This window comes from Oryctolagus cuniculus, chromosome 5 (assembly GCF_964237555.1).
Source record: "Oryctolagus cuniculus chromosome 5, mOryCun1.1, whole genome shotgun sequence".
NCBI lineage: Eukaryota > Metazoa > Chordata > Mammalia > Lagomorpha > Leporidae > Oryctolagus > Oryctolagus cuniculus.
Genome location: NC_091436.1, coordinates 32295767 through 32310007, shown reverse-complemented (window position 1 = coordinate 32310007; position 14241 = coordinate 32295767). Strand labels below are relative to the sequence as shown.

The following is a 14241-nucleotide window of genomic DNA, read 5'->3' as shown; positions in this document are numbered from 1 at the left end:
GCGGAGGATTAGCCTAGTGAGCCGCGGCGCCGGCCTAAAATAAATTTTTAATAATACTCCCAACTTTATGCTTTCATATCAGTTTTATAGTTTCTTTTTTTTTTTTTTAGATGTATTTTATGTATTTGAAAGACAGAGTTACAGAGAGAGGTAGAGACAGAGAGAGGTCTTCCATCTGCTGGTTCATTCCCCAAATGATTGCAACAGCCAGAGCTGAGCTGATCTGAAGCCAGGAGCCAGGAGCCTCTTCCTGGTCTCCCATGTGGGTGCAGGGGCCCAAGGACGGGGGCCATCTTCCGCTGCTTTCCCAGGCCATAGCAGAGAGCTGAATCTGAAGTGGAGCAGCCAGGACCTGAACTGGCACCCATATGGATTGTCAACACTTCAAGCCAGGGCTTTAACCCACTGCACCACAGCACAGGCCTCTATAGTTTCTTAGCCTAAGCTGTGTGCACCAAAATTATACTTCGTTTTTTGTGTAACAAAGATGAACACACTGAGAAGATAATCATGCAATTATTATGTCTTTTATCACTCTTTGTGATGATATGGAACAGCCATATTTCTTAAAAAATGACTATAAATTTATTTTCATCTAAATTGGCCAAATAAGATTATCTATAGATTATCTTTTACCTTCAGTCTCTTATAGATTTCGCCAAAGTTCCAACGTGTTGAGTTTTTATTATTGTATCTTTATTTAAGCCTCTTCAAATTACAAGAAAAAAAGGACAGAATAAACAGAATAAAAATACAAAATTATAATAAAGGTATTTTATCCTGGCAATCTCACTGTGAACTCTTTAAGAAACAAATACTGGCCGGTGCCGCGGCTCAATAGGCTAATCCTCCGCCTAGTGGCGCCGGCACACCGGGTTCTAGTCCCGGTCGGGGCACCGGATTCTGTCCCAGTTGCCCCTCTTCCAGGCCAGCTCTCTGCTGTGGCCAGGGAGTGCAGTGGAGGATGGCCCAAGTCCTTGGGCCCTGCACCCCACGGGAGACCAGGAGAAGCATCTGGCTCCTGCCTTTGGATAGGCGCAGTGCACCAGCTGCAGCACGCCGGCTGCAGTGGCCATTGGAGGGTGAACCAACGGCAAAGGAAGACCTTTCTCTCTCTCTCTCTCTCACTGTCCACTCTGCCTGTAAAAAACAAACAAACAAACAAACAAACAAAACACTAAAAAAGTGGAGGGGGTGCTGACGCTGTGGTGTAGTGGGTAAAGCCGCCACCTGAGGTGCAGGCATCCCATATAGGCATTGGTTTGAGTCCCGGCTGCTCCACTTCTGATCCAGTTCTCTGCTATGACCTGGGAAAGCAGCAGCAGAAGGCCCAAGTCCTTTGGCCCCTGCACCCGTGTGGGCGACCTGGAGGAAGCTCCTGGCTCCTGGCTTTGGATTGACACAGCTCCAGCGTTGCGGCCATCTGGGGAGTGAACCAGCAAATAGAAGACCTCTCTCTTTCTCTGTCTCCCTCTCTCTGCCTCTCTTTCTGTGTAACTCTTTTGGGTAAATAAATAAATCTTTTTTTAAAAAAAGTGAAGAGCTCTATTATCTCAATAATATAGAATCTCAGAAGGGGATGGCTATGAATCATCTATTTTACTGTACTTATAAATAATGATCATTTGCTACATTTAGAAATTACATGTTTTCTTTAAAGTAATTCCTGCTTATAGTCATGGTACAAATGACTGACGCTGACTAAACCACGAAAGAAAACTGCCTGATGGCCTGAATAGTATTTCTTTAAAGGTTTCTGCTACTTACCTATTGGTTGGGACTTAAGCTTCAGGTGCTTAATTTCCTGGTCTTTTTCTTCAATGGCTCGAAGAAGGAGTGCTTGCAATTCTTTCTCTTTCTGAACCAATTCTTCCAGTAATCTGCAGAAAAAAATTACGTTGACAGAGTAACAACACTCACACAGAGATTTTGGATTTGGCTTCTCAAGCTATAAGGAACATAGACACGCCTGGGATTTCACCAGCACATTCTGAGCCAGTTCTGGGTGAGGCCTGACACCTCACATGTCTAATGAGCATCCAGGTAATACTGACACTGCAGGCCCCAAATTCCTCCGCCTCTCCCCCCAGGTCAAGTAATAAAGTTCTGAAAGATTCTGCTTCCAGAATGAATTCAAAACCTCCATCCCAGATCATCTGCCAAAATCCTCAGAGATGTTGGTCTACTCTTTCTATTTATGAAGGTAAGAATCAGAAATATAAGTATGAATATCAAGGGATCCCTATTTTACACGTGTGGCCCCTAATTAAAGAGTTGGTAAACACAGGTATATCATAATCCACGCAAAGCAGAGCGGTGATCACTTTTGCTGAACTACTAAAAATCTGAGCAATAGCTTTAGACCTGGCACCTCGCAAATGCTAAAAAAATGCTACTGGTTGTTGCTGCAGTTGTGGTTACCACTATTCTTCCTCTTACTCGTAAGGGAGAAGTCAAGCAGGTAAAGGATGTCTGTGTTCCTGGCATATTCGGTTCCTACTTGGCATGTGATGTAATCTCCAAAGAAACAAGGAGATACTATGGTATTGATCCCAAGTTTGCTACACTGTAAGTTTCACCATGCTGCTGGGAGCCAACTGATAACCTCACCTTTCCCAACAGTTTCTTAGAGGAAAACATCCCAACTTATGAAAACAGATAATCGAGCTTTTATGGAGAACTATCTCTGAGTAACTTGGAATCAGAATTACAATAATTTAAAATATATAATTATGAATGAGATCATCAAGACAGCTCTTCCAAAGCTGTATTCGCTTCCTTTTCTGAGTATTGACAGATTTAACTCAAGAGCACACTCCACGCAGACGTTCACTTCTGCTCCAGTGGACATGCTCGGAAGGCAGCATGGCGCAACTCAAAGATGCCCGGGCTTGCGTTCTGGTTCAGACTCGTACTTCCCATGTTCGGCTTAGACAAATTACCTAATGCCTCTGGACTTCAGTTTTCTTGTTTGTAAAAAAAGGAAAAGTCAGACTTCCTGAAAGGATTAGTGAGCATTAAATAACACAACATGGTTAAAGGGCCAAGCACAGTGCCTGGCATTCATAGGGACTCTGCTATTCCCTGCGGCATCCGCATACCCTGGCAAAGAGCCCTGCCAGGGCTCAGGAGGGGTTCCTCCCTGACCCTGGGCTCCCTGCCGTGCCCAAGGAAATGAAGATGAGGCCCCTAAGTAGGAGAAGGGCTCAGAGAAGAACACTTAGTCGTGGTGAGACAAAAGCCAAACCCAATGAGAGAAGGTGGTTTGAAGAATACAAGTGCACAAAGACAACTGCAGAGCAAACAAGGTGGATAAGCAGCAGGAGGGGAAGTGGAAGGCGAGGGGGAGGCTCTTCTACCCCAACACACATGGTATTCAGAGAAATGGACAGCGAGCTCTGCGCGCATGTGCATGTGGGCAAGTCTTCGGTTTGCTCTGGAGTTTTGTCTAATTTACATGCATGGAACGGGAATGGTATTTTCTTATTGTCTCACAGTGACAGTCTGTAGAATTTAACCTCTGTGCATCTATACCATGTAGTTTCATTTTATCTTTAAAAGATAGAACTTAGGGTGGACACCGTGGCACAGAGGGTTAAGCTGCCACTTGGGACGCCTGTCTCCCAAGCTGGAGTTCCAGTTTGCGTACCAGTGATTCTGCACTTCCAGTCCAACTCCCTGCTAATGCACTTGGGGTGCAGTGCAGCAGGTGATGGCCTAAGTACTTGGGTTCCTGCCAGCAGCATGGGAGACGTGGATGGAGTTCGTGGTTCCTAGCTTCGACCCAGCTGAGCCCTGGCTTTTGTGGGCTTCGGAGGAATGAGCCAGTGTATGGAAGAATCTCTCTCTGTATCTCATCCTTTCTGTCATTCTGTCTTTCAAGTAAATGAATAAATCTTTTGAAAAATAAATAGAAGTTAAAACTCAACATTAGTAGCACAGTATTGACAGGCTACCTCATCTGTCCCACATGCAGCTCTTCAAATTGTTTATCTTAAGGACATATTCACTCTAGCAATTTCAGTTTTGCTTTGTGTTTTGTTAGTAGGGAAATATTTTGAAATCAAGGCAGCTGTCTGTTTTTGTGTCCCAAAAAAGTAATGGCAAGAATCTGTCATGAAATCAGTTTTTCATCTCAGATGGGAATAGTGAGGAAGTGGGTAGGAAATTCCAGAATTGTAGGATAGGGAAGGTGAATAACTTGTCAGCTCTTCTTGAGTTAGGTTTAAATAATATCCCTGAATCTCCTTGTGAGGAGTGAATTTTTTTTTTGACAGGCAGAGTTAGACAGTGAGAGAGAAAGAGAGACAGAAAGGTCTTCCTTCCATTGGTTCACCCTCCAAGTGGCCACTACGGCTGGCGCACTGCACCGATCCAAAGCCAGGAGCCAGGTGCTTCCTCCTGGTCTCCCATGTGGGTGCAGGGCCCAAGCACTTGGGCCATCCTCCACTGCACTCCCAGGTCACAGCAGAGAGCTGGCCTGGAAGAGGGGCAACCGGACAAAATCCGGTGCTCCAACCGGGACTAGAACCTGGGGTTCTGGGGCCGCAGGCGGAGGTTTAGCCAAGTGAGTTGTGGCGCCGGCCGTGAGGAGTGAATTTTAAGATCATTTAATGTAAGCACATACTGAAGTAGAAGGAAAATATCTATTTTGTTTGCACTCTACCATTGAATATTATTAGTCTCCTCAAGAGCTAGATTGAGGCTGGCATTATGGCATAATGGCTAAAGCTACTGCCTGCAAGGCCAGTATCCCACATGGGCACCAGTTGGAATGCTGGCTGCTCCACTTCCAATCCAGCTCTCTGTTAATGCACCTGCGAAAGCAGCAGATTATTGCCAAGTGTTCAGGCTCCCTGAACCCATGTGGGAGACCTGGAAGAAGCTCCTGGCTCCTGGCTTTAGTCTGGCCCAGCCACAGCTGTTGTTGCCATTTTGGCAGTGAACCAGTGGATGAGATGGAAGATCTCTCTCTCTGTTTCTCCCTTTCTCTCTCTCTCTCTGTAACCCTGCCTTTCAAATATAAGTCTTTTAAAAAAATTTAAAAAAATAAAGCTAGATAAACCTGATTTAACTTTATCATTGATTATTCTGAATGTTGTAAGCTTAAGATTTTTTACATAAAAGCTAGCACCTTTCCTAAAAACACACCAGCATTTCCTCTAAGTTCACTTTGCAAAATATATACTTAGGTTTGTTGTAATATTCAGCTGCAAATGACAAGGACTCAGTGCTTGGACCAAAGCAGCTGCCCTTTCTTCAACACATGCATGAAGCAAGCGTACTCATCTCACTCTGCTGAGGGTGATGGAGCTACTATGGAAGATACTGCTGAAAATAGAGGAGGAGGCCGGTGAGCGCACAGGTTTCACAGATTCCAATGTAAAATGCAGAGAACAAAATGTGAAGTGAGGGCTGTTGTAAAAAATGCAGCTATGAGTTCCTGCGATAAAGCAATGAGCAAGTCTGTCTTGTCCACAGAGCTGGCACATCTGAGAAGCAGGCACTCAGAAGAGGACTGTGGAGACGTGAAGAAGGTGCTGGAGGGCAGCAGCCTTGGAGAGTACAGCTGGCCTAAGCGTGCTGGACACATGGCGGCACCAGACTGGTTAGCACAGGGCCCATCGAATGGGCCTAGAAGAGAAAGGAAAGAGTATGTATCCAGGCTGCATTCAGTGAGGCAGGTCTTCCTGACACAGCCAGGATGTGTGGGCAGAAGGCTACACCCTAGCTTTGCTGTCTGTATCATCCTCACTGGGAGCCATGGCCGGGAAGCCAGGGACCACAACCATCAGGAGTCCATTTTCCTCCTCCAGAGGCCAGCACGGGTGTTCAGAAACCACCTCCACTTGGGACTGGCCCACAGAGAGGGGACTACAGAGAGTGACTAAAGAAAACACCTGCTGTAACTGAGGGAGTGTTGCCACAGCACTCCTGATGGAGGAGGGGAGAATGGAAAGACACCAAGATTTGGATGAAGACTCGAAAGAGAAGAGATGCAAGCTCTTTTCCACCAAGTAGTAGAGCTAGCAAGCAATCAGCTGAGTTTCAGAGGACATGCCTGGGATAAGGACACAGAGAGCCAATTTCCATTTATTAAAAAAATCTATGTATGCAAATCATAGAGGATAAGTATGTATTTACTTAATCGAGCAACTGAAGTTCAAGTTTCTAAATATAGGATGAACTTTGTACTACTTGTACTAGGTTTGGTATTTGAGCCTAGCTTTAAAAACCTACACCTATACCTAGAAATAACGTTTTTTTAAAATCTCTGGTGAACAACTAGAATTTTCAACTAAGGTTTCTAAATATTTGAATACCTTTTACTGATTCACTAAAAACAAAAGTTTTCACTGCAAACCCAGAGTCATAGTCGATTGCCCGTATGTCAACAGCAGTCAGCACAAGAAGCTATAAATCATCAAGATTCAGACCTTGCACTGTTCCGACATCTGTGAAGGTCAGGAGATATGTGCTGTGCACTTAAAAACCTGATCATGGGGCCGGTGCTGTGGCGTAGCAGGTAAAGCTGCTGCCTACAGTGCCAGTATCCCATATGGGCACCAGTTGGAGTCCTGGCTGCTCCACTTCAGATCCAGCTTCCTGCTAATGTGCCTGGGAAATCACTGACGATGGCCTTAGTCCTTGGGGCCCTGCAACCACACGGGAGACCCGGAAGATGCTTCAGGCTCCTGGCTTCAGATTGGCCTTGCTCTGGCTGCTGCAGCCATTTGGGGAGTGAACCAGTAGATGGAAGATCTCTCTGTCTATCTCTGCCTTTCAAATAAATAGATAAATCTTTAAAAAAAAAAAAAAGAACCTGATCATGTGGGTACTATGCTACCAGATTCTCAAAAACAAATTAAACTCCAGATATGTCATAGCATAATAGCATACTGAGAACATAATAGAATCATAAATGTGGTCACACGATCATCTTTGCAAGGCTCTCAAATACAGTGCTTTGGCACCATTAGTTTTGTCTGCTGTTAGCACAGAGAGCTGCCTGTCCTAGAAGAACTTGCTATTCCCAGCCATGGGCTGTCTGTTGTGTCTTTCAGCTATCTGTTAGAGGCACAGGCTGCTCTGAATCTGTTTCCAGGACAATCTGCAAAGTTACAACTAAGTTAAACCTCAGTGCACTTGGAGATAAGGCAGCAGATAAGCAGTGCGGAAGGAGGCTTGGATCTGTAGAGGCAGAAAGTGGTATTTGACAATAGAAACTAAAATAAACCTCTCTTGTTTCCTAAGGAAAGGCATAAACCAAGTTTACAGAAATGAGATGAAGGAATCACCATTTTTTTAACCTATGGACAAAACTTTTTTATTAAAAGAGACCATAAAAACGTGCACTTTTATAAAAGTAAGAAAAAAAAAGAGAACGTTGGGGCAAGACTTACCTATTTGTTTCTATTTTCATCCTTCCAAGCTGCAAGGTGAGTGATCGGTGAGCGCTCTGGGAATCGTGGGACACAGTAGAGCTGAGCGTGCTCACCCCTGAGGTAGCCACAGCATCTTCAGTGGCAGCCTGTGGTCTTCGGACAGTTTGATTTGATGGCTGTTCCTCGTGGTCATCTTCTACATCCAAGTCCTCTGGGTCAGCAGTGTCACTTTCAGATGCAAGGCTAAAATGTGGCCTTAGTTCTGTTTGTAATAATAGCAAGAGTGTTGAGAAAATATGACCAACTGTGTTGATGTTTTATTTTGTTTGAAAGGCAGAGAGAGAGAGAGAACGAACGAACTATCTTCCATCCATTGGTTCCCTCCCCAAAATGCTCACAATAGCCAGGGATGGGCTAGGTTGAAGCCAGGGGCCAAGAAATGAATGACAGGCACACAAATACTTGAACCACCATCTGCTGCCTCACAGGGTGTGCATTAACAGGAAGCCAGACTGAAAGTGGAGCAGCAGAGACTCAAACCAGGCACACTGACATGGGATACAAGCATCCCAGGTTGCAACTTAACTGCTGTACCACACACCTGCCCCAGTTTCTTAAGGTATGAATACCAACCCCTCCTGCCATCAATAAGATATGTATTCCAGACTGCCTCTCCAAATGTGAGGGTGGATTTCTGCACATTGATACCAGCTTTTTCTTCAGGTGAATTTGGAAAATTTACAAGCTACATAAGCTCAGTGAAAATTATTTAACTTAAATATAAGAAAAATGTTCATACCCGCAGGAGATACGTGGGAAAAAGGCTGAAATCTGAACTAGCAGCAATGATGTAAAAGCCTATGGGTAATATGGGCATATTTTTATGTTTGTAAAGTTTGTTTTATTATATATTATCTGACAAACATTGCTTAGAAATAAGGAAACTGAGATATACAGAGATTAAGTAAACAAAGCCAGGTGCTTTCTTCTCTAACACTCAAAATGTAAGGGGATGTGGAACAGGTGCTGAAAATGACACACAGGTTGATACTCTCTTTAGTCAGATTATCTGTGATTGTTGGGTTGATTCTCAGTCTGTGTCTTCCTCTAACCAGTTAACTAATCTCTGAAATTTGAAGTGCAATCATTACGAATCTTCAGCCAAAACACATTGAGTAACAAGTTCATCTGCATGAATTTGGCTAATATCTTGTCATAGAAAAAAATACTATAAATTTTGATTAAGTCCTCAACCGGCCCACAGGAGGAATTACACTCCTAACTTAAGTGCCATCAAGGTAGCGAAACTACTGGATCTTCACACCATGTGCTCTGGCACATGGAACTTTTATCAGATCACAGAATCCACCAAAAACTTGATAAAAATCACACTTTCCCCAGAACATTCCTACAACATTGGCCAAGACTGTGCCTAGATTTCCACAGACTCCCCCGCAGGAGGCCACGACCCACAGGTGAAGAGGCCCTGCTTTGCTTGCCTCCCTTTCACCAACAGGTGTTTATTTGCCAGATAGTTTGTCATATTGTGCTAAGAAATAGCTAATAAACTTTGATGTTTTGTTCTCAATATTTACAGGGTTTTGTGTATCAAATCTGTCTAACTATTGACTTTCAAACTTCTTTGATTATTTACCTCATCAATATTTTTGAACATGCACCCCCTCAATATTATACTTTGTACACTTTCACTAATTATGTATATTATAAATAATAGTTTGTGGTGTAGCCAAACAAAGTTCTCGCTCTTAGCTGGGTATGTATTTGTCTTTAAAGGCTTTCCTAACAAAGGTCTCAGAGAGAAGGTCATGTTAGATTGCATTAGAGTGGAGAAAGGGAGTGCAATGGGACCAATGGAAGAGTCACCCCACTACTCCAACACAGCCCCCCCACCCCCACCCCCGGGCAAGGCCACCAGAGGGAGCCTCACCTCACCCATGCTCACTGTCTACCTCTCTCTGGCCGCTGCTCCTCTTTTTCAGAGCCTTGGCCTAATACCCAACCTCAAACACTAGAACCCGGGGCTCTTTCCTTCCCTTTATTGTTTTTCTGCTGTCTCCATGGAAGAGCTCATTCAACCCTGAAGTAAATTTCAGCCACACTTGCATTAGGCATAATAGTGTTTTGGTCACTGACAGGCTGCCTGTAGGACAGTGGTCCCACAGATTATATTGCCTAGTGACACTGTAGCCATCTTAGTTTTGTATGGAGACATTCTAGGATGTTCGCACATGAAAAAAAAAAAAAAAGAAAAAAAATACCCAACAACGCATTTCTCAGCATGCATCCTTGCCCTTAAGCAACATGTGACTGTATTCTAATGTGCAGGTAACAAGATTCTGCACTCCTAGCCCAATCCTGTTACATCCAGAACCTCAGATTTGGTTCATAGTGAAAACCAGGGTGTCCTTCTTCAGGACAAGGGTTAAATAGCCCTGGCTTTCTTTTCTCTCATTTTAATTTTTTATTATTGTTTTAAAAATGCAATATGTATAAAATTCATATTTTTAAAAAGGTGCTTATTTGAAAGGCAGATTAACACACACACACACACACACACAGAGAGAGAGAGAGAGAGAGAGAGAGAGAGAGAGAGAGAGAGAAAGAGAGAGAGAGAATCTTCCATTTACTGGTTTACTCTCCCAAATGGCCACACAGCCAGGAATGGGCCAGGCTGAAGCTGGAAGCCAGGAAATCCATCGGTGTCTCCCACTTGGGTGGCAGAAACTCAATTACTTGAGCCATCATTTGCTGCTTCCCAGGTGCATTAGCAGGGAGGGGGATAAGAAGTGGAGTAGACTGGGACACAAATAGGCACTCCAATATGGGATGTGGGCAGCTTAATCCATCGTGCTACAACACCTAGCCCAAAATTTACCAACTTAATTAACACTTTAGTAGTGTTAACTATATTCACATTGCTGTGCAACCAATCTCCAGAATTTTCTCATCTTGCAAAACTGAAACTCTATGCCCATCAAAGAACTCCTTAATTTCTCCGTTTGTCTAACTTCTGGAAACTATCATCCCACTGTCTATGCATTCTCTAATCTAGATACCTTATCCAAGTGGGATCATACAGTATTTGTCTTTTCGTGACTGGCTTATTTCACTCAGTACAATGTCCTCCACATTCATCTATGTTGTGGCATGTGTCAGCTTGTCCTGTCTTTTCCGGCTGAATGTGTGTACATCACATTGTAACTGTCCTTCATCTGTTGATGGACACTTGGGTTGCTTCCACCTCTTGGCTAGTGTGAATAGCGCTGCTATGAGCATGGATGTGTAAAATTCTTAAAGATCCTTCTTTTAGTACTTCTGAATATATAACCAGAAGAGGGATTGCTGGATAGTACAGTAATTATATATAAAGATTTAATTATTTATTTGAAAAGCAGAGTTATAGAAAGCCAGAGGGCCAGAGGACTGGGGTGGGGGATGGGGGTGGCTTCCATCTGCTGGTTCACTCCCCAAATAGCTGCAATGGCAGGAGCTAGGCTGACCCAAAGCCAGGAGCCAGGAGTTTCTTCCAGGTATCCCACGTGTGTGCAGGGCCCAAGCACTTGGACCATCTTCCACTGCTTTCCTAGGCCACAGCAGAGACCTGGATCGGAAGTAGAGCAGCCAGGTCTCAAACCAGCGCCCATACGGGATGCTGGCACTGCAGGCAGTGGCTTAATCCACTATGCTAGAGTGCTCACCCCAGTAATTACATTTTAATTTTTGGAGAAAGTGCAATACCATTTTCCACAGCAGCTACACCATTATACATTTCCACTAACAGCACACAAAGTTTCAAATTTCTCATATCCTCACCCTTTATATGTTAAGGCTAACCAAACGTCACCTCTACTATGCTTTCTGCTTTATCACCTCGCCTCTCTCTCCCTAAAATCTCCTTTAGTGATTTATCTTTAGTGGCAGTGACTCAAAATCAGGTATTTTAGTTTTTTAAGCTTTGCACCTAGTCCAAGGACTAAATATGCTAGGTCCTCAAAAATGTCAGCAAAACAAAAAAGATATACTATTACAGTGAATTATGTCTTTAGAAGGAATAAAATAATGAACAAAATTTAACTTAAAAATAATTTAAGAAAGTACAAGTAAAAGAAGATACACTTAGGCCTTTGAACAATTCTAGGCTTATTTTAAAATTTCTCTTATGATTTGTAAACTGAAAATTTTGAAAAAATTTAAGTATTGTAGTACTCCTGACTATAATCTCACTTTTGGAGAAGCTGTTTTGATATTTATTTTGAATTTAAATATCCCCTTTACTCTGAACATTTTATGTATAAGTGACTCAAGAACTTTTTCCACATAATCTGAAGAAAGTAGAAAATTATAAGCTAATGCAATGCTTTGTTATTTTCTGCTTTGACAATGACTCCTTGAGTGTACATCATCAGATTAGAAATTGTAAAATATGGGCCGGCGCCGTGGCTCACTAGGCTCATCCTCTGCCTTGCGGCGCCGGCACACTAGGTTCTAGTCCCGGTTGGGGTGCTGGATTCTGTCCCAGTTGCCCCTCTTCCAGGCCAGCTCTCTGCTGTGGCCCGGGAAGGCAGTGAAGGATGGCCCAAGTGCTTGGGCCCTGCACCCCATGGGAGACCAGGAGAAGCACCTGGCTCCTGCCATTGGATCAGCGCGGTGCGCCGGCCGCAGCGCACCAGCCGTGGCGGCCATTGGAGGGTGAACCAACGGCAAAGGAAGACCTTTCTCTCTGTCTCTCTCTCTCACTGTCCACTCTGCCTGTCAAAAAAATAAATTAATTAAAAAATTTAAAAAAAAAAGAAATCGTAAAATATGTAAACGAAGAAGAGTATTTGGTCCTTGTCCTTGGAGAATTTACCTAAAGGAACAGAGAGCCCTAACAGCAGGCACAAGGATAATGTGAAAATCAGGACCAATTAATACAGCTGAAAATGCCTTAGATGACAGACCTGGTTCCCTACATAACTGCCATGGACACTGAGGGACAGCTCTACGTGCCAACTTGACAGGGCACAGGGCTATTTCAGGGTGTCCATGAAGATGTTACCAGAAGAGATTAGCATTTGAGTCATCGGACAGAGTAAAGAAAATCCACTCTCATCAACTTGAGTGGCCTCATCCACGGAAGCTCTGAGTAGAACAAAAGGGTGGAGGAAGGGTGAGTTCTTTCTTCTTGATCTGGGCCATCCATGCATCCTTTTTTTTTTTTGACAGGCAGAGTTAGACAGTGAGAGAGAGAGACAGAGAGAAAGGTCTTCCTTCGGTTGGTTCACCCCAAATGGTCGCTACAGCTAACGTGCTGCACCAATCCGAAGCCAGGAGCCAGGTGCTTCTCCTGGTCTCCCATGGGGTGCAGGGCCCAAGCACTTGGGCCATCCTCCACTGCCTTCCCGGGGCCACAGCAGAGAGCTGGACTGGAAGAGGAGCAACCGGGACTAGAACCCGGGGGGCCATCGCCGCAGGCGGAGGATTAGCCTAGTGAGCCACGGAGCCAGCCCATCCATCCTTTCTTGCTCGTGGATGTCCAGCTCCTGATTCTCAGGCACTGGGGCTCATACTAAGAGTCACACCATGAGCTGCCCTGATTCTCAACACTGCAGACTTGCATTAACTGTATCACCAGCTAGCTGTCTTGGTCTCCAGTTTGCAGTCAGTGTATTGTGGGGCTTCTCGTCCTCCATAATCCCCTGAGCCAATTCCAATGATAAACCTCCTCTTGTTTCTCTCTCTATATATATCCTTTTGTTTCTCTTTGGTTAAAGAACCCTGATATATCCATGCACTGAGAGTGCTGAGAGGTAAATAAAGCACACCTGCGATGACTAAGTCCCGTGGTGTTTAATCACTGACAGAGGCTGAAGGGCCGATATGGGGCTCTGCAGGTGGGGAAGGCCTTGGCTTGGCAGGGAACTGGGGAGAGGTGCTGGAGAAGGAAGGTGGCCCAAAGCCTCCTGGGAAGAATGCAAAGCAGAGTGGGTGTCAGGAGAGAGCCGCACTTCAGGAGCAAGACTAGAACTCAGGCCCCTGTGCTGGTACCTATTTCCAAAGCAGCACAACGGGAAGAAACAACAAAATGAATCTCCACCCTCACGCAGCTTCTTCCAAGAGGAAAAGAACTAGACCAGGCTTCTTTAACACGGGGTCTTTCTGATGCCAAGGAGGCCTGCACGCCTGTGAGTGCAGCATGTCAGACCCCCATTAAACTTCTCATATGGTATACAGTGCTCATCATTTTATACTGTGGACACAGGGCACGTGCTTGATTTAATTTAACAACTGGTGGTAGTATCGAGTGCTTTAAACAGCTTTTGAAAACTATCGTTAATATAGCAAATTAAGTACATTAGCGATTCCCTCTGCCTTAGCACTGCCATCATGGTCTCTATGACAGCACTGCTCCATCTGGAACCCTCAGCCAGACTGTACTGGAGAAGTGAAACAGAGCCTTAATGTTGCCAATAATCCAAAGACTGACTCTTGATGACAAGTGAGGAAACAGGAAAAAAAAAAGCTGTTAAGCCTCTTACAATGTACTCTCTGTTCTGTGTGCTTCTTCAGGGAGAAAGAAGATTGAACACTTTTACCCCCCACTTTTTATGCTGAAATAATTTTGTAATAGAAAAGTTACAATAATAGCAGAGTTTCTGTATACCTTTTAGCAGCCTGCCCTAACCTTAACATCTTATATACTTTTTGCACTAGTATCAAAACCAGGAAATGAGCACTGATTATGCAAACCACAATAACAGCGTTGATACAATGCCACTATCAATAGCTCCTCCTTGACTTTCTTCACCTTCCTTCTGGTGTACTTCTCTGATCAAGGGTCCTGCAGTACAGTCAC

General features: G+C 44.2%; 1 protein-coding gene across 3 annotated transcripts in view; it reads right to left on the bottom strand.

The window, feature by feature from the left end:
- The window catches only part of MAP3K5 (mitogen-activated protein kinase kinase kinase 5), a 259401-nt gene that overhangs the window by 7715 nt on the left and 237445 nt on the right, over nt 1–14241 (bottom strand). For 2 of the 3 annotated variants that reach the window (XM_070073521.1, XM_051854304.2), the window contains exons 26-27: nt 7404–7647; nt 1768–1880 (exon numbers count right to left, since the gene is read on the bottom strand). In XM_070073521.1, coding sequence (XP_069929622.1) covers nt 1768–1880; nt 7404–7647 — 357 coding nt within the window. Of the gene's footprint in view, nt 1–1767; nt 1881–7403; nt 7648–10127; nt 11008–14241 lie in introns of those variants that run through there. The other variant, XM_070073520.1, reaches the window with a different exon arrangement.